Here is a 17,537-nt window from a genome sequence, read left to right as displayed (position 1 = left end):
CGCCTACGCCACTCGGGCCGCTTCCCTCGGGACTGTCACCGGGTCGGTCGCGGCCGCCGCGGCTCGCGGGCCTCACGCCGAACCTTCTGGAAGCGGCGCCCGCCGCGGCCCTCACGCCGTCAGAACCGGACGCCCGCGCAAGCCCGCGGCGGCCTTGGCGGCCCGGGGGACGGGGAGCGGGGCGGGGCCTGCGCGGGGGCGGGGCCTGCGCGGGGAGGCCGCGTTAGATTCGCCTCCGGCGCGCAGGCCCCGCCTCGCCGGCGCCATGGCTCCGCCTCCGCCCTCCCCCTCCATGGCGCCGCCCCGGCTCATTCATTCCGCGCCGGGCCTGCCAGACACCTGCGCCCTCCTGCAGCCACCCGCCGCCGCCGCCGCCAGCATGTCGGGCCCAGACGTCGAGACGCCGTCCGCCATCCAGATCTGCCGGTAAGAGAGGACCCGCGCGGCGCCGGCACAGGCCACCCGGCCTGCCCCGCTCGGCCCTGCCGTCCCCACCCGCCGAGGCCGTCCCCAATTCCCGGCACGGCCTCCCGCGCCGCCGCCCCGGACCCCGCCCGCCAGCGGCCGGGATGCGCCTCGCGATGCAGCACAAGCAGGGCGGTCCCCGCCCGCCTCCCGCCGGCTCCTCCCGGCCGCCTCTCGAGGGCGGCGGCTGCGCCACCGGCCGTTTGGGCGAGAAAGCCGGGCAGGGACGGGGCGGGCGGAGGTCTGTGCACAGCTCCAGAGCCCGGCGATCGGCGTCCGCGGGCTGCCCCGCCCCGGGCCTCGCCCGAGCATCTCGGAGTCTCAGCCCCGTGGTCCTGCTTAGCCTCCTCGAGCATTCGGGATCGTTACCTCGGCGGTTGTGCTGCGCTAACCAAAGCCCCCAGAGGTGAAGGGGAGGTGCCCAGAGCCAGGCGAGCCCCTCGGTGGGTGCCTCTGTGGGAGGAGGCTGCAGAGCTACCGTCTTCAGGGCACTGCTTCGGTTTAGGGGAGGGCAGGTGTTGAAACGAAGAACAGATAATACTGTTTGCCACTGACAGTTTACTATCAAGAAAAGGGAGTCAGTGGTCCGTTGGGCCTGAAAGCATCTTACACAATAGGTGCAAAGGGTTGTCCTTCTAGGGCACCCCCGGCTTCCTCCACCTGGTACTGAGTAGATAGATGCAAGCCCCCAGCGGAAGCTGGAGGCTGGAGATCATGAACAAGCTCATTTCCCATAGGAGGTGGGGAGGGCAGCCTCAAGGTTACTCTGCAGTTCCCTTCGGCAGAATCGGAAGCAGATGCAGGCTGACATTTCTGCATGAGCTAAGTGAGGACAAGGAGTCTAGGTTTTCAGCCACTGCACACTGGCACTATGGACTTCGACCAGTCCTACCTTGCTTGATGGACTACCAGGAGTGAGAGCTGTTGTTTTGGTGGTGGGTGCCTCACGTTTGGGAGTTGGGCATCACAGATTGACCTTGGGCTCAAGCCAAGTCCAAGAGAAGCAAGTTACTTTCCCGTAGACATTGACATCTCCCAGAAGGCTGGGCATATAGCAAGTCCTGGGTCAGTGGAACTCCTTGACCCTCAGTCTCATCTTCTGGCCTGGTCGAGGGCCTTTCCTGACCTCAAGGTCGGTTTTGACTTTTCCAGAGAGGCATCGTCTTTGCGGGGAGCCCTGCCCCTTTGACTTTGGCTGTGTGGCTGTCCTGGCCCCATCGACTCTGGAGGTGGGGAAAGCGGGGCAAGCATAATGGAAGTAACTAGAGACAGACGGCCTGCATCAGGTCTCTGAATCAGCTCTGCTGAGTACTGGCTGGGGACCTTGGGCTCCCTGGTTTGCAAAGAGCTTATACTTGTCTCGTCTCACGTGGTTTGCCCAGCTTCCCTGGGAGGTCGATGGTCAGCAAGGCCACCTCTACCTGTATGGAGGAGGAAATGGCAGTTTCAAGAGTTGAGTAACTGTGTAAAGTCATCCTGCTCCAGGAGCTCCAGGGACAGCCCCGCCCACGTCTTCTGACTCCAGATCCAGTGTTCTTCCCACACCTCTCCTGAATAAAGAGTCTTGGTTTAAATCTACCTGTGAAGGCTGGGCTTTTATTTACTTCTTCAGGATGATGAATAGCCAGTTTACACATGTTGTCTTTTTTCACCCAGGTTCTAACAGTTACTAGATTTTTTTTTTTTTTTGAGACAGAGTCTTGCTCTGTCACCCAGGCTGGAGTGCAGTGGCACACTCTCAGCTCAGTACAACTTCTGCTTCCTTAGTTCAAGCAAGTCTGCCTCAGCCTCCTGAGTAGCTGGGACTACAGGTGTGCACCACCACACCCAGCTAATTTTTGTATTTGTAGTAGAGGTGGTATTTCACCATGTTGGCCAGGCTGGTCTCGAACTCCTGACCTCAGCTTCACAAAGTGTTGAGATTACAGGTATGAGCCACTGGACCTGGCCAATTACATATTGTTTCTAAGTGGCTGCCTTGGCCAGATGACTGGTGAGCAGGATGCCTGGCTGCCCTCCTCATGAGTGAGCAGGTGAGCCTCAGGTGCAGGGCATGACTGCCAAAGGAGTGGGTGGGAGTGGTGGTAGGGGTAGGCCTGTGAAGAGAAGGCTGTGGTCACACGGGCTTGACCCAGAGAAACTACAGGACACTGGAGAGTGACTGTACTAGGATGGGGAGCCCTTTAAGGACATCCGAGCCAACACCCCAAGCTGAAAGAGGAGCCTCCTGGCCCATTACAGCCAAGCCCATGAATTTAACAGGGCTTCGCCGGACACCACCAAGAAGCACAGCACTAGCACCAGGAGGGCAACTGATGCGTGGAAAATTCAGCTCCTGCCTCAACGGGTCACAGTCTAGCAGGGGTGAGGACGCCTAAATCCCCACCATCTTAGACAGTTAGAATGGTCACATGTTCTCAGTTCAGATACTGTTGAAGGGATAGGGGCTTTTAAGGCTGGTGACGGCAGTGGTTATGGGCAGGTCTGCAGTCCTAGGCCTGGGGGTGGATTTGGCCTTTGCCCCTTGCTGGCTGTGTGACCTGAAGCACACTGCTTAACGTTTCTCTTCCCCCCTTTTCTCATGGGTTGTTCTGAGGCTAAATGAGGCTAAATCAAGTGTAGCGAGTGGCTGGTGGAATGACTGGCACGTTGTAAGTCCAAGGAAGCTCATGGCTTGGGTTTGAATCCCAGCTCTACCTCTTGCAGGTGGTATGTGGCTTTAGGCACGTTCCTTAACCTTCTTCAACTTGTTTTCTTGTTTTCTTTTTTCCTTTTTTTTGAGACAGGGTCTTGCTCTGTCTCCCAGGCTGGAGTGCAGTGGTTCGATCAAGGCTCCCTGTAGCCTCTATCTCCCAGGCTAAAGCAATTCTCTTGCCTCACACCTGAGTAGCTGGGACTCCAGGCTCACCACCATTACTGGCTAATTTTAAATTTTTTTTGTAGAGACAAGATCCCACTGTGTTGCTCAGGCGGGTGTCTCGAACTCCTGAGCTCAAATGATCTTCCCACGTTGGCCTCCTAAAGTGTTAGGATTACAGGGAGCTACTGCCCCCTGGCGGTCTCATTTTCTTATTTGTAAAATGGAGATAGTAGTAGTGCCTGTGTTAGGGTTATTGTGGGGATTATACTACACCTTTAGCCCAGTTCTGGGCACATAAAAATGTGGACTCACAAAGGGAGGGGCTTGCCTTTTCGAGCACCACCTTAGACAGCCCTGCTACTGTGGGACCTTGTCTTCTTTTGATCCAGCCCAATGATTTGATGCAAGTTCTCAGATAGCCTTTAAAGTCTCAGAAGAGCATTTTTCCTTTGGTTTGAGTTCCATTAAGTAAATGTTACATTTAGATAGTGAATTACCATTTTCTTTTTTGAGACAGAGTTTCGCTCTTGTTACCCAGGCTGGAGTGCAATGGCTCGATCTCGACTCATGCCCAGCTAATTTTTGTATTGTTAGTAGGGATGGGGTTTCACCATGTTGATCAGGATGGTCTTGATCTCTTGACCTTGTGATCCACCTGCCTTGGCCTCCCAAAGTGCAGGAATTACCTTTTTCCTTGTTGGACTCCGAGTTCTAGAATCTCAGTTCCGGAAGAACCCATAGATAAAGTCTGGAGCCCAGCTCTGTCATTGTAGGCATGGAGAAAACGAGGTTCCCAAAGCTGAGAGCAGTGGACCAAGGTCGGCCCTGGACCTTGACAGGCTGAGGCAGCAGAGGACAGCTGGAGGGGCTGTTCCCTCCCGGGGGTCCTGTCGCTGCCGTGTTTCTCACTGCCCACCCAAGCTTGGCTTTATATTCTGTCCTGAGGCCTCATGAGGGCATCAGCCTGGGCTCCCAGTAGAAGAGCAGAAGCCCCTGAGTGTTCACTGAAGTAAAGTTGATGGATGTGGCATGTGACAGATGGTCAGAGAGTGTGACTCGTAGAGCTGTGCTGTCCGCTAGAACTTTTCTCAGTGGTGGAAGCGTTCCAGGTGTGCGTTGTCCAAGATGATAGCTGCTAGCACAGGTAGCTGCTGAGGACTTGACATGACACTAGGCCACGGAAAAACGGAGCTTACTTTTTTTTTTATATACAGACTCTCTCTCTGTTGCCCAGTCTGGAGTGCAGTGGTGTGATCTTAGCTCACTGCAAATTCCGATTCCTGGGTTCAATACAGACGTGTGCCACCATGCCCAGGGTGTTTTTAGTAGAGATAGGGTTTTACCATGTTGGCCAGGCTGGTCTCGAACTACTGACCTCACGTGATCTGCCTGCCTCAGCCTCTGGGATTATATGCATGAGCCACTGTGCCCAGCTGGAACATAATTTTTAATTGCATCAATTTAAATTCAAGTGAATTTAAATTGATGCAATTAAAATCCTGTGGGTAGTGGCTACCTTTCAGGAGTGTAATAGGTAGGGAAATTTAAACATCAGATTTCACTGGTAGGTCTGTCAGGGGCAGGGTGTTCCTAAAGGAAGCTTTGAGGCTTTCTGAGGACTAGCCAGCTCTGGAACAACCATGCTGATGGAGGGGGACCTTGGCGTGGACACCAGCCAGCAGGCAGATAACTTGGCATGCTTCATTTGTAGGTAGATGTGTGAAACCTACAAGGTTTTTTTTCTGTGTTTTCGTTGCTTGCCGTGTTCCTAGATGCACTACCAGGAAGGTTCCTGAGATCAGGAGTTGTGTTGTACTATGTGGGACCATGAATGCCTAGAATAGTGGCTGAGGGCTAGTTGACAGGTCAATAGACAGTAGCTGAATGGCTGTGAATTTCACTATGTTAAGTAGTTAGAATTATTTTCCCCAAGGGAAAAGACAGAGTGGGGCTCTGCCTTTGTTTTTGTTTTTAGATGGATTCTCACTCTGTTACCCAGGCTGGAGTGCAGTGACGGTGCAATTGATGGCCTCTCGGCTCACTGCAACCTCTGCCTCCCCAGTTCAAGCAATTCTCCTCTCCTCAGCTTCCTGAGTAGCTGTGACTACAGGCGCCCACCACCACACTCGGCTAATTTTTGTATTTTCAGTAGAGACAGGGTTTCACTGTGTTGGCCAGGCTGGTCTTGAACTCCTGACCTCAAGTGATCTGCCTGCCTTGGCCTCCCAAAGTGTGCGGGATTACAGGTATGAGCCACTCCACCAGGCCAAGCTCTGTCTTTGGTTTGATAATGGAATTAATGAAAAGAAAGAATCTGAGAATTTTTTTTTTTTTTTTTTTTGAGACAGAGTTTCGCTCTTGTTACCCAGGCTGGAGTGCAATGGCGCGATCTCGGCTCACTGCAACCTCCGCCTCCTGGGTTCAGGGAATTCTCCTGCCTCAGCCTCCTGAGTAGCTGGGATTACAGGCACACGCCACCATGCCCAGCTAATTTTTTTTTTTTTTGTATTTTTAGTAGAGACGGGGTTTCATCATGTTGACCAGGATGGTCTCGATCTCTTGACCTCGTGATCCACCCGCCTTGGCCTCCCAAAGTGCTGGGATTACAGGCGTGAGCCACCGCGCCCGGCCAGAATCTGAGAATTTTTAAACAAAAAATTTTTTAAACATTAACCAGGCATTATTGTGGGGATTATACTATACCTTTAGCCCAGTTCTGGTCATGCACCTGTAGTCCCAGCTATTTGAGAGGCTGAGGTGGGAGAATCCCTTGAACCTAGGAGGTTAGAGCTGCAGAGAACCATGATTGCACCACTGCACTCCAGCCTGGGCAACTAAGCGAGACCCTGTCTCAAAATAAAAATAAAAACATAACCACAAAACAAAGATCCACTCAAAATATCATCCAAATTCCTAATAGCATTAAATAGCAAGTGCCTTCATGTTTCTGTCCTAAATGAATTAACACTCAGAGCTTGTATTCTGGAGCATTCCATAAACGGATTTACAGTGCTGACTCTCTTGCTGCTAGGATGTGGGGACCGTGGGTGAAAATCCAGTCTTCATAGCCCAGAGAGCCTGTGGGTGGAGAGGACTTTGTCTACCCACTGTCCAACCTCACCCTGTAAGTAGGCCAGGCAGCCTGGCATTGCCCTGGTTTTGGCACCTGTAGCTGGCTGGCTCCCTGGTTCCAGTGAGACCAGAAGTGGCTTTCTCCTGTGTGACCCACCTGGCCTGTGGGGCACGCACCAGAGGGTGACCCCATCCTAGGCTGTCTTGCCATCCCACCCCTTGACCTGTCACTCTCAGAGCCCTCGTGGGGAGGGGGATCAATGATGTGCACCCCCCTTGGGCCCCGAATGTGAAGAACTGGGGAAGTCAGTTACAAATGCAGGTTTTCTGCACGCGAATAGTACCCCAGCATGGTCAACAAGATGCAGATCTCAGGAGATAACGGGGCAACTTGAGTCATCCCTTGATAATGAATGATTAGAAGGAATCACTACTTTTTTTTTTTTTTTAAGGTAGGATAATCGTTTTGTAGTTTGCTTTTTTTAAACCAACTTTATTGAGGTATATTTATAATGCATATACAAGAATATTTGAAACGTGCAGTTCACTGAGTTTTGATGAATGGGCACGCTGTGTAATGACCAGCCCAGTTGTGATGTCAAATATTTCCAAACCCCACAAAAGTCCCCTACTGTTGGCCTCTGGCAAAAAGATTGACTTTCTCTCACTGGCTGTGCCTCTTCTAGAATTTCATGTGGATGGAACCGCATCGAGCTGGGTGCTGTGCCTCACTGCTGCATCCCCGTGACCCTGTAGCCCCCTGTTCCCTGCACACCGCAGTTTCTCTTCACCAGTCAACAAAGATTTGGGTTCTTGTGAATGAAGTTCACAAATGCAGATTTCAATTCATTTAGGACAGAAACATGAAGGCACTTGCTATTTAATGATATTAGAAATTTGGATATATTAAGTGGGATCTTTGTTTTGTGGTTATGTTTTTATTTTTATTCTGAGACAGGGTCTCGCATAGTTGCCCAGGCTGGAGTGCAGTGGTGCAATCATGGTTCTCTGCAGCCCTAACCTCCTGGGCTCAAGGGATTCTCCCACCTCAGCCTCCCTCTTAAGTAGTGGGGACTACAGGTGCATGCCGCCATGCCTGGCTAATGTTTAAAAATTTTTTTGGGCCGGGCGCGGTGGCTCAAGCCTGTAATCCCAGCACTTTGGGAGGCTGAGGCGGGTGGATCACGAGGTCAAGAGATCGAGACTATCCTGGTCAACATGGTGAAACCCTGTCTCTACTAATACAAAAAATTAGCTGGGCATGGTGGCACGTGCCTGTAATCCCAGCTACTCAGGAGGCTGAGGCAGGAGAATTGCCTGAACCCAGGAGGCGGAGGTTGCGGTGAGCCGAGATCGCGCCATTGCACTCCAGCCTGGGTAACAAGAGCAAAACTCCGTCTCAAAAAAAAAAAAAAAAAAATTTTTTTTGTAGAGACATGGTCTCACTTTGTTGCCCAGGCAGGTCTTGAACTCCTGGGCTCAAGTGATCTTCCTACCTCGGCTTCCCGAAGTGCTAGAATTAGTGGCATGAGTCACCATGCCCCTTCTTTATGTTGTTTTACAAGGAGGCTTTGTCTTTTAGAGGAAATGCTGACATATTTACAGATGTTGTCCTGGGAAGTCCGGGATTTGCCGCAGAATAACCTGACATGGGGAGCAGGTGGGCGTAGAGACCAGAGGTGCCCTGAGCTGACAGTTTCAGGGCTGCTTGATGGGGACATGGGGGTTCACTCCCACCTCCCTCTACTGTAAGCATTTGTTATCTACCACGATAAAGAATAAAAGAAAACCAGGCTCCTGGGCCCCTACCCCAGGGCTAATGCCTGTAACTCCAGGGCTGGGGAAGGTCAGGGAGGAGGTAGGCCCAGGAATCTGCATTTTCCTCAGCCTTCCTGGAGCTTGAGGGCCACTGTCAGAGGAGGGCCAGGCACCTGCCATGCTGTGCGGGTGTGTTGGCCTTCCGTGGCTTCCCCGCAGCCTCCCAGCTCTCCTGGTGCCTATGTGCCAAGCCCTCTTGGCCCAGGTGGAAACCATTTTTCCACCTGCCTGAGGGCCAGCCTGCGTGGTGTGAGGCTCAAGGTCCTGGAGGTGGGCATCCTCCTGAGTGGCTTGCGGCTCCCCGCAGTTCATCCTCTCCCGCAGAGGGGCGGCCTTGCCCTGTCTCCCTGTCTGAGTTCATGCTGAGTCATGAATACTTTCATCACTGGTCTTCTGCAGAGAACATCCTGTGATCCAATTCCAGATCCAATTTTGCCTTGCTGGGGACTGGTGTGGGAGGGGCAGTCCTAGGAGGAGAGGCAGCCTGGTGCTTTCCATTACGGAGGATCAGGCCGGCTCACTGCTAAGCCGACCAGGCCGGCACAGGTGTGGGCTCTGCCGGACTTCATGCTTGGCGCTGGGTAAACAGTTTGCCCACTTACCGCGGGATGAAACTGCTTCCCAGGGCTCTCCGCCTCTGTGAATTTGTAAGGCATGAATCCTCCAGGAGGCTGGTGGCTGGCCAGGGATGTGTGGAGCCCCGGAGAGGGTGCTGCGCTCCCATCCAGGCGGTTGGACCCAGGGCTGATCTCCCACCCTCTGGAGCCTGCACTACTGGCAGGTAGGATGACTGGGAATATTTTGTGCCCATCGTGTCCTGCTTGCGAGGCTGACTTGGCAGCCTGCCCCAGGGCCTTGGGCCACATAACTTGGAGGAGTTTTTGGGAGGGATAGTAGGGCCGGGTGTTGGACGAGCTGTGTGTTTTGCTGGATTGAAGGTGCCCACTTAAGTGTCCATCCGCAGTGGAGACCTGGTACGTTCTTCGCCTAGCGACCAGTGGAACCCTCCCCTAGGGACCAACAGAACCCCCTGGGCAGCCCTGGGCCATGGGAATCTGGGCGTCTGCAGATCAAGGCCCCTCCCTGCAAACCAGCAGCTGTGCTGGCCCACACCTGGCAGCCGGCATCCATGCCCTGCTTTGTCCCCAGGCAGGAGGTTGATCTGTGATTTTAGACCAGAAGGTTGGAGTGGGGGCCAGAGGGAGCTGTTCTGCACGACTGGCTGATCCTAACAGTGCAGTGTTGAACTGCTTACAGAGATGGCTTTCGCCTACTGTATTTCTCCTAAACTTCACAGAAACTCTGTTGAGTGGCTGTACACACCTCCTCTTTTGTGCCAGCTTTACTGGATTATAGTTCACATGGCATGCAATTCATCCACTACAGTGTACAAGCTAGTAGATTTCAGTATGTTTACAGAGCTATGGGACCATGCCCTCTGTCAGTTTTGAAAGGGGTGATAGGAGGGTTTTTTGTTCTCCTGACATGGAGCTTCCAAAACCCTTGGGCTCTCTGGAGTCCTAAGTGTCTAGTATGCTAATGAGAGGATTGGTGGCGGGGGGCCCTAGATAGCTTCAGGATGGAAGCTGGTCTCCAGAAAGACCAAGGCAGGATTAGAGAGAGGGTTGGCGCTTTCAGACTTACCTTTCTACACCCCAGAAGGTAGTGGCAGACTTTAATTAAACTGTAGGACACCCACCTGGTGTTGGAGAGTTGGAGAAGTGGGGTTGAAAGAGACACCCATGTTTGTTATTAAAAGCCTGAGTAAAAACAGCTCATCTAGGAATCAGATTGCTGGGTCATATGGGAATTTTGTGATTACCCTCTTGAGGCACTTCCAGATTTGTGTGGCTGCGCCATTTCACATTCCCACCAGCAGTGTCAAAGGATCAGTTTCCCCATATCCTTGCCGGCACTCGTTATTATCCGTCTTTTGAATTCCAGCCAGGCTAGTAGATGTGCAGTGGTATCTCACTATGGCTTTGATGTGCATTTCCCTAATGAGAGAAGATGATACCTAGCATGTTTTCATGTATTTTTAGAGAATTGTCTAGTCAGGTCTTTTCCCTGTTTTCCAAATGGCTTAATTGTCTTTTTGTTACTGAGTGATGAGAACTCCTTATATATTCTAGATACAAGTCCCTTCTCAGATATAATTTTTTAATTAAAAATCTTTTCCAGTTCTAAAAAGTTGTCAGCCTGGGCAACATAGCAAGACCTGATCTCTACTAAAAATTAAAAAAATTAGCCAGGTGGGTGGGATGTGCCTGTAGTCTCAGCCACTCAGGATATTGAGGCAGGAAAATTGCTTGAAGCCAGGAAGTTGCGACAGCAGTAGGCTGATTGCACCACTGCGATCCAGCCTTGGCGACAGATCAAGACCCTGTCTCTCAAAAGAAAAAAAAGTTGTGTTTAAAATACACATAATATGTAACTTACCTTTAAAAAAATCTCCCATCTTGGCTGGGCGCAGTGGCTCACACCTGTATTCCCAGCACTTTGGGAGGCCGAGGTGTGTGGATCACCTGAGGTCAGGAGTTGGAGACCAGCCTGGCCAACATGGTGAAACTCTGTCTCTACTAAAAATACAAAAATTAGCCAGGCATGGTTACATGGTGCACACCTGTAATCCCAGCTACTCGGGAGGCTGAGGCAGGCGAATCGCTTGAACCCGGGAGGCGGAGGTTGTGGTGAGCTGAGATTGTGCCATTGCACACCAGCCCGGGCAACAAGAACAAAACTCTATTTAAAAAAAAACAAACAACTGCCATCTTAACTGTATGTATATGTATGTGTATATGACTAAGATGGCAGTTATGTATTTATGTATTTGAATTGGGACAGGTGTTACTCTTGTCTCCCGGGCCGCATATGGTGGCGCAGTCTCGGTCAGTGAGCCTCTACCTCTCTGATGCAAGTGATCCTCCTGCCTCAGCCACCTGAGTAGCTGAGACTACAGGCATGTGCCACCACACCTGGCTAATTTTTGTAGTTTTTGTAGAGACAGGATTATACCATGTTGGCCAGGCTGGTCTCAAACTCCTGAGCTCAAGGGATCTGTCCATCTCGGTTTCCCAAAGTGCTGGGATTACAGGTGTGAGTCCCAGCACCTGGCTACTCTCTCTCTATATATATATGTGTTTAGATATATAATAGATATTTAATATATATTATAACAACAAAAAATATGTAACATATATTAAATATGTATTATACATATATATATATATATTTTTTTTTTTTTTGAGACAGAGTCTTGCTCTGTCGCCAGGTGCCAGGCTGGAGTGCAGTGGCACAATCTTGGCTCACTGCAACCTCTGCCTCCCGGGTTCAAGCAATTCTTCTGCCTCAGCCTCCCGAGTAGCTGGGACTACAGGCATGCGCCACTGTGCCCAGCTAATTTTTAAAAAAATTTTAGTACAGACGGGGTTTCACTATGTTGGCCAGGATGGTCTCGATCTCTTAACCTCGTGATCCACCTGCCTTGGCCTCCCAAAGTGCTCGGATTACAGGCGTGAACCACCGCGCCCGGCCATATTTATATATATATATATATATATATGTTTTTGGTTGTTTTTTTTTTTTTTTTTTTTTTTTTTTTTTTGAGACGGAGTCTCGCTCTTGTTACCCAGGCTGGAGTGCAATGGCGCGATCTCGGCTCACCGCAACCTCCGCCTCCTGGGTTCAGGCAATTCTCCTGCCTCAGCCTCCTGAGTAGCTGGGATTACAGGCACGTGCCACCGTGCCCAGCTAATTTTTTTGTATTAGTAGAGACGGGGTTTCACCATGTTGACCAGGATGGTCTCGATCTCTTGACCTCGTGATCCACCCGCCTCGGCCTCCCAAAGTGCTGGGATTATAGGCGTGAGCCACCGCGCCCAGCCCCATATATATTTTTTGAGGCAGAGTCTTGCTCTGTTGCCCAGGCTAGAGTTCAGTGGTGCGATCTCTGCTCACTGCAACCTCTGCCTCCTGGGTTCAGGTGATTCTCCTGCCTCAGCCTCCCGAGTAGCTGGGATTATAATTATAGGCACCCACCACCACACCCAGCTAATTTTTGTATTTTTAGTAGAGACAGGGTTTCACCATCTTGACCAGGCTTGTCTCAAACTCCTGACCTCGTGATCCACCCACCTTGGCCTCCCAAAGTGCTGGGATTGCAGGTGTGAGCCACCGTGCCTGGCCATATTTTTTTTTTGGAGACAATCTTGTGCTGTTTTGCAGGCTGGAGTGCAGTGGTGCAATCTTGGCTCACTGCAACCTCCACCTCCCTGGTTGAAGCGATTCTCCAGCCTCAGCCTCCCTATTTCCTTCTTGCCTCAGTCTCCAGCAACCATCATTTTACTGTCTATTGCTATGATTTTTGACTACTCTAGGTTGTTCCTGTAGGTAGAATCATAACGTATTTGTCCTTTTTTTTGTGACTGTGTCAATTAAAAATAACTTAAAAAATAGAATGGACACGGAGATTTTCTCAAGCACCAAAACCTCTAGCCATCGTTACACTGAGCGTCATGTTCTGAAGGTTTATCTGTAGCGTGTGTCCATTCCCTTCCGTTTGAAGGCTGAATCATGTTCCATTGCATGGATGGACCACATTCTGCTTCTCCCCCATCTGTGGATGGACACTTGGGTTAACCCATGTTTTAGGTTGTGAATAATGCTGCATGAACACAGGTGTGTACATATCCCTTCGAGACCCTGTTTCCAGTTCTTGAGGATATATACCCAGAAGTGGAATTGATGGATCATTTGGTAATTCTGTTTTAAATTTTTCAAGAAACGACCCTCCTGTTTTCTGCAGCGGCTGTGCCATTTTACATCCCCGCCAGCAGTGCACGTGGGTTCCGGTTTCTGGACATCGTTGTCAGTGCCTGTGACTTCCTGTCGTTTCTGATGGGAGCCATCCTAATGGGTGTGAAGTGGTGCTTCACTGCGGTTTGGGTTTGCTTTTCCCTATGTTTTGTGATGTTGAGCGTCTTTTCATGTGTTTATTTGTCAACTGTATGTTTTCTTTGTAGAAATGTCTACTCAGGTTCTTTGCTCATTTTTGAATCAGATTTTTTTTAATTGAAAATTATATGTATTGCTAAACTCTTTGTATATTTATTCATAGTTGATCAGAGACTTGTATTTAGGTGTAGTGTGTGTGTATACATACATGCATACTGTGTGCATACATACATACATATATGTGTGTATATATATATATATATTTTTTTTTGAGATGGAATTTTGCTCTTGTTGCCCAGACTTAAGTGCAATGGCACGATCTCAGCTCACTGCAACCTCCACCTCCTGGGTTTAAGTGATTCTCCTCTCTCAGCCTCCCAAGTAGCTGGGATTACAGGTGCATGCCACCATACATGGCTGATTTTTTTGTTTTGTTTTTTTTTTTTGAGACAGAGTTTCACTCTTGTTGTCTAAGCTGGAGAGCAATGGCATGATCTCAGGTCACTGCAACCTCTACCTCCCAGGTTCAAAAGATTCTCCTGCCTCAGCCTCCCGAGTAGCTGGGATCACAGGCATGCACCACCACACCTAGCTAATATTTGGCATTTTTAGTAGAGACAGGTTTCACCATGTTGGTCAGGCTGATCTCGAACTCCTGACCTTAGGTGATCTGCCCGCCTCGGCCTTCCGAAGTGATGGGATTACAGGCGTGAGCCACCGTGCCCGGCTGAGGTGTAGTGTATATTATGTGCATGTTATATACTTGTGTATCTTTATAAGTATCCATGTATATATTTTTCAAATTTTCATCAGTATTCTGAAACTGACGACTGTAGCTTTTGGTGCTTGAAACAGTCCCTCTGTCCATTTTTGCTTTTATTATTTTTGACACATAATAATTGTACATATTTATAATATAGTGTGGCATTTTGATACATGTATGCAATGCGTATGCTTGGTTTTTTTATTATTGAGTTTTAGGAGTTCTCTATATATTCTGGATATTAATCCATTATTGGATTTATGATTTGCAAATAGTTTCTCCTGTTCTGTGGAGTGTGTTTATACTGTTGATATTGTCTGTCGCACAAATTTTAAAGTTTTTATGGAATACAATTTGTCTACCTTTTTTCTTTTGTTCCCTGTGCCTTTGGTTTCATAGCCAAGAAATCGTCACCAAATCCAGTGTTGTAAAGCTTTAGTCTTATGTTTTCTTCTAAGAGTTTTACAGTTTTACGTTTTGCTTTTAGGCTTATGACCCGTTTTGAGGGTTTTTTTTTGTTGTTGTTGTTGTTTTGGTGTATGGTGTTAGGTAAAGGTGCAACTCATTCTTTTGCTGGGAATATTCAGTTTCCCAGCACCATTTGTTGAAAAGACTATCTTTCCCCCATTGAAAGGTCTTTATACTCTTGTCACATAGATCATTTGAGCATACTTATCATTTGAGTTTATTTCTGGGCTTTCTGTTCTATTGATTCTTATATCTGTCTTTATGCCAATGCCACACTGTTTTGATTATTGTAGCTTTGTAGTAAGTTTTGAAATCAGAAAGTGTGAATCTTCCAGCTTTGTTCTTTTTCATGAGTGGCTATTTCAGATGTGATTTGCAAATATTTGTTTCCACTCACTGTGTTGTCTTTTTACTTTTTCTTCACTGTGTCACCCAGTTAGAGTGCAGTGGCATGATATCAGCTCACTGCAACCTCCGCCTCCTGGGTTCGGGTGATTCCCCTGCCTCAGTTTCCCGAGGAACTAGGACTACAGGTGTGCGCCACCACACCCTGCTAATTTTTGTATTTTTTTTCCGGCGGAGACAGGGTTTCACCATGTTGGCTATGCTAGTCTTGAACTCCTGACCTCAAGTGATCCACCCACCTTGGCCTCTCAAAGTGCTGGGATTACAGGGGTTAGCCAGTGTGCCTGACTGGCCGTCTTTTTACTTTTGATGGTTTCTTTAGGAGAACAAAAGTATTTAATTTGGTAAAGTCCATTTTCTCTTTCTGTTTGGTTGCTTGTGCTTTTGTTGTCGTGTCTAAGAAGCCATTGCCAAATGCAAGAAACAAAGATATACTCTATATTTTCTTTTTTTTTAATTTTGAGATGGAGTCTTGCTGTGTTGCCCAGGCTGGAGTGTAGTGGTGTGATCTTGGCTCACTGCAACCTCCACCTCCTGAGTTCAAGTGATTCTCTCCAGCCTCTCCAGTAGCTGGGACTATAGGTGTGCACCACACGCCTGGCTCATTTTTGTATTTTCAGTAGAGACAGGGTTTCACCACGTTGGCCAGGCTGGTCTCAAACTCCTGAACTCAAGTGATCCCCCCACCTCAGCCTCCCAAAGTGCTGGGATTACAGGTGTGAGCCACCTCTCCTGTCCTATTTTCTTTAAAGAGTCTTATAGGATAGGTGCTGTGGCTCACGCCTGTAATCCTAGCACTTTGGAAGGTTGAGGTGGGAAGACCACTTGAGCTCAGGAGTTCAAGACCAGCCTGGGCAACAACAGGAGACTGCATCTCTACATAAAAATTTAAAAAATTAGCTGGGCGTGGTGGTACATGCCTGTAGTACCAGCTACTTGGGAGGCTGAGGTGAGAGGATTGCTCGAACCTGGGAGGTCAAGGCTTCAGTGAAGTGGGTTAGAGGCCAGAGCACTGCGCTCTTGCCTGGGTGACAGAGTGAGACCCTGTCTCAAAAAAAAAAAAAAAGTTTTATAGCATACAGATTTTATAGTTTACATTTAGGTGTTTGACCTATCTTTTTTTTTTCTTTCTTTCTTATTTTTTTTTTGAGACAGAGTTTCGCTCTTGTTACCCAGGCTGGAATGCAATGGCGCGATCTCGGCTCACCGCAACCTCCGCCTCCTGGGTTCAGGCAATTCTCCTGCCTCAGCCTCCTGAGTAGCTGGGATTACAGGCACGCGCCACCATGCCCAGATAATTTTTTGTATTTTTAGTAGAGACGGGGTTTCACCATGTTGACCAGGATGGTCTCGATCTCTTGACCTCGTGATCCACCCGCCTCGGCCTCCTAAAGTGCTGGGATTACAGGGGTGAGCCACCGCGCCTGGCTCTTTTTTTTTTTTTTTCTTTTTTGAGACGGAATTTCGGTCTGTCACCCAGGCTGGAATGCAATGGTGCAATCTCAGCTCACTGCAACCTCTGCCTCCAGGGTTTAAGCAATCTCCTGCCTCAGCCTCTCTACAAGTAGTTGGGATTACTGGCGCCCACCACCATGCCCAGCTAATTTTTTTATTTTTAGTAGAGACAGGGTTTTGCCATGTGGTTAGGCTGATCTCAAACTCCTGACTTCGAGTAATTCACCCGCCTTGGCCTCCCAAAGTGCTGGGATTATAGGTGTGAGCCACCACGCCCAGCTGACCTATCTTGAGTTAATTATTACATGTGATGGGATCCAGCTCTGTTTGCATGTGGACACACCTCTTTATAGTCTGGGAAGCAGGTGTTAGAGGTGGAGTTGCTTGCGGTCACAGCTGGCAGGTGGAGGCTAAAGATGGCCACTGACCCTTTCTTTGATGTCTCTGTGCCCTGTCTTGAACTCTTTGGCCTCAGGGCCGGAGGCTCAGTGTGGCAGGTGTGAGCCTTGGGTGAGTAAAGGAAAGCAAGTCCCTGGTTCAGGAGGGCCAGAGCATTGCTCTTGCTGGGCATGTGCCTGTGAGTCCGGGACTGGGAGAAGGCCCCACAGTACCTGCCCCCATGAGACTTGTTGGCTGGGAGCCGGGAAGGCCTGTGGTGTGTGTGCTTTGCTGTAAAATGTATCACTGTGGGACAGGACCCTCTCCCAGAGTCCTGCGCTGTCCTGGAGCATCTCGGCCACCAGCAGGGGGCATGTTGGTCACAGACGCTGCCCCTCCCTCCTCTGCCGACAGTCCCCAGGCCTCCAGTTCCAGTCTCGCCTTGAGCCATCACCTCTCGGGCACCCAGCGCTGCCCTGGTGGAAACAATCAGGACAGTGGTGGCACCGTAGCGGGTGGCCGCTTTGGCCTTGTAACTGGTGCCATTGTTTTCAGTAAGTGCCAAACTTTGATGTGTGTGTGTTTCTTTGATGTTTTGTTGCTGTGTTCACTCAGCTGTCGCACGTATTTGGAGCTCAGCTTTCACAGTGGAGTTGCTTTTGATACTCTGGCATCTCAGGAAACTACATCCTGTATGATTGACACTCTGTGCTTCCTTTAATGACAGGCAGACCTCGCCTTGTCTTGTGCCTTGTAAAAGCCAGGCTCTTAGAAGTGGTGACACTCATAAACCAGTCTGAAGTTGCTGAATTGACCTGTGTTATCTGACACGTATTAGGAAGATTCTTAATTCACCCATACTTGATTTTGCCTTTAACTGCTTCCATGGACCTAATTAGG

At 49.6% G+C, this 17,537-nt stretch overlaps 1 protein-coding gene across 2 annotated transcripts in view; it reads left to right on the top strand.

The window, feature by feature from the left end:
* The first annotated feature begins 265 nt into the window (after positions 1 to 265).
* Positions 266 to 17,537, top strand: part of ACOT7 (acyl-CoA thioesterase 7) — a 121,985-nt gene continuing 104,713 nt past the window's right edge. The window contains exon 1 of one of the 2 annotated variants that reach the window (XM_021669906.2): positions 266 to 426. In XM_021669906.2, coding sequence (XP_021525581.2) covers positions 266 to 426 — 161 coding nt within the window. Of the gene's footprint in view, positions 427 to 8,713; positions 8,997 to 17,537 lie in introns of those variants that run through there. The other variant, XM_064363175.1, reaches the window with a different exon arrangement.

This window comes from Aotus nancymaae, unplaced genomic scaffold (assembly GCF_030222135.1).
Source record: "Aotus nancymaae isolate 86718 unplaced genomic scaffold, 86718_ANA_hifiasm-v0.15.2.pri h1tg000053l, whole genome shotgun sequence".
Lineage (NCBI taxonomy): Eukaryota > Metazoa > Chordata > Mammalia > Primates > Aotidae > Aotus > Aotus nancymaae.
Note: the sequence above shows the minus strand (reverse complement) of the source record. Positions and strands in the feature narration are given on the sequence as shown.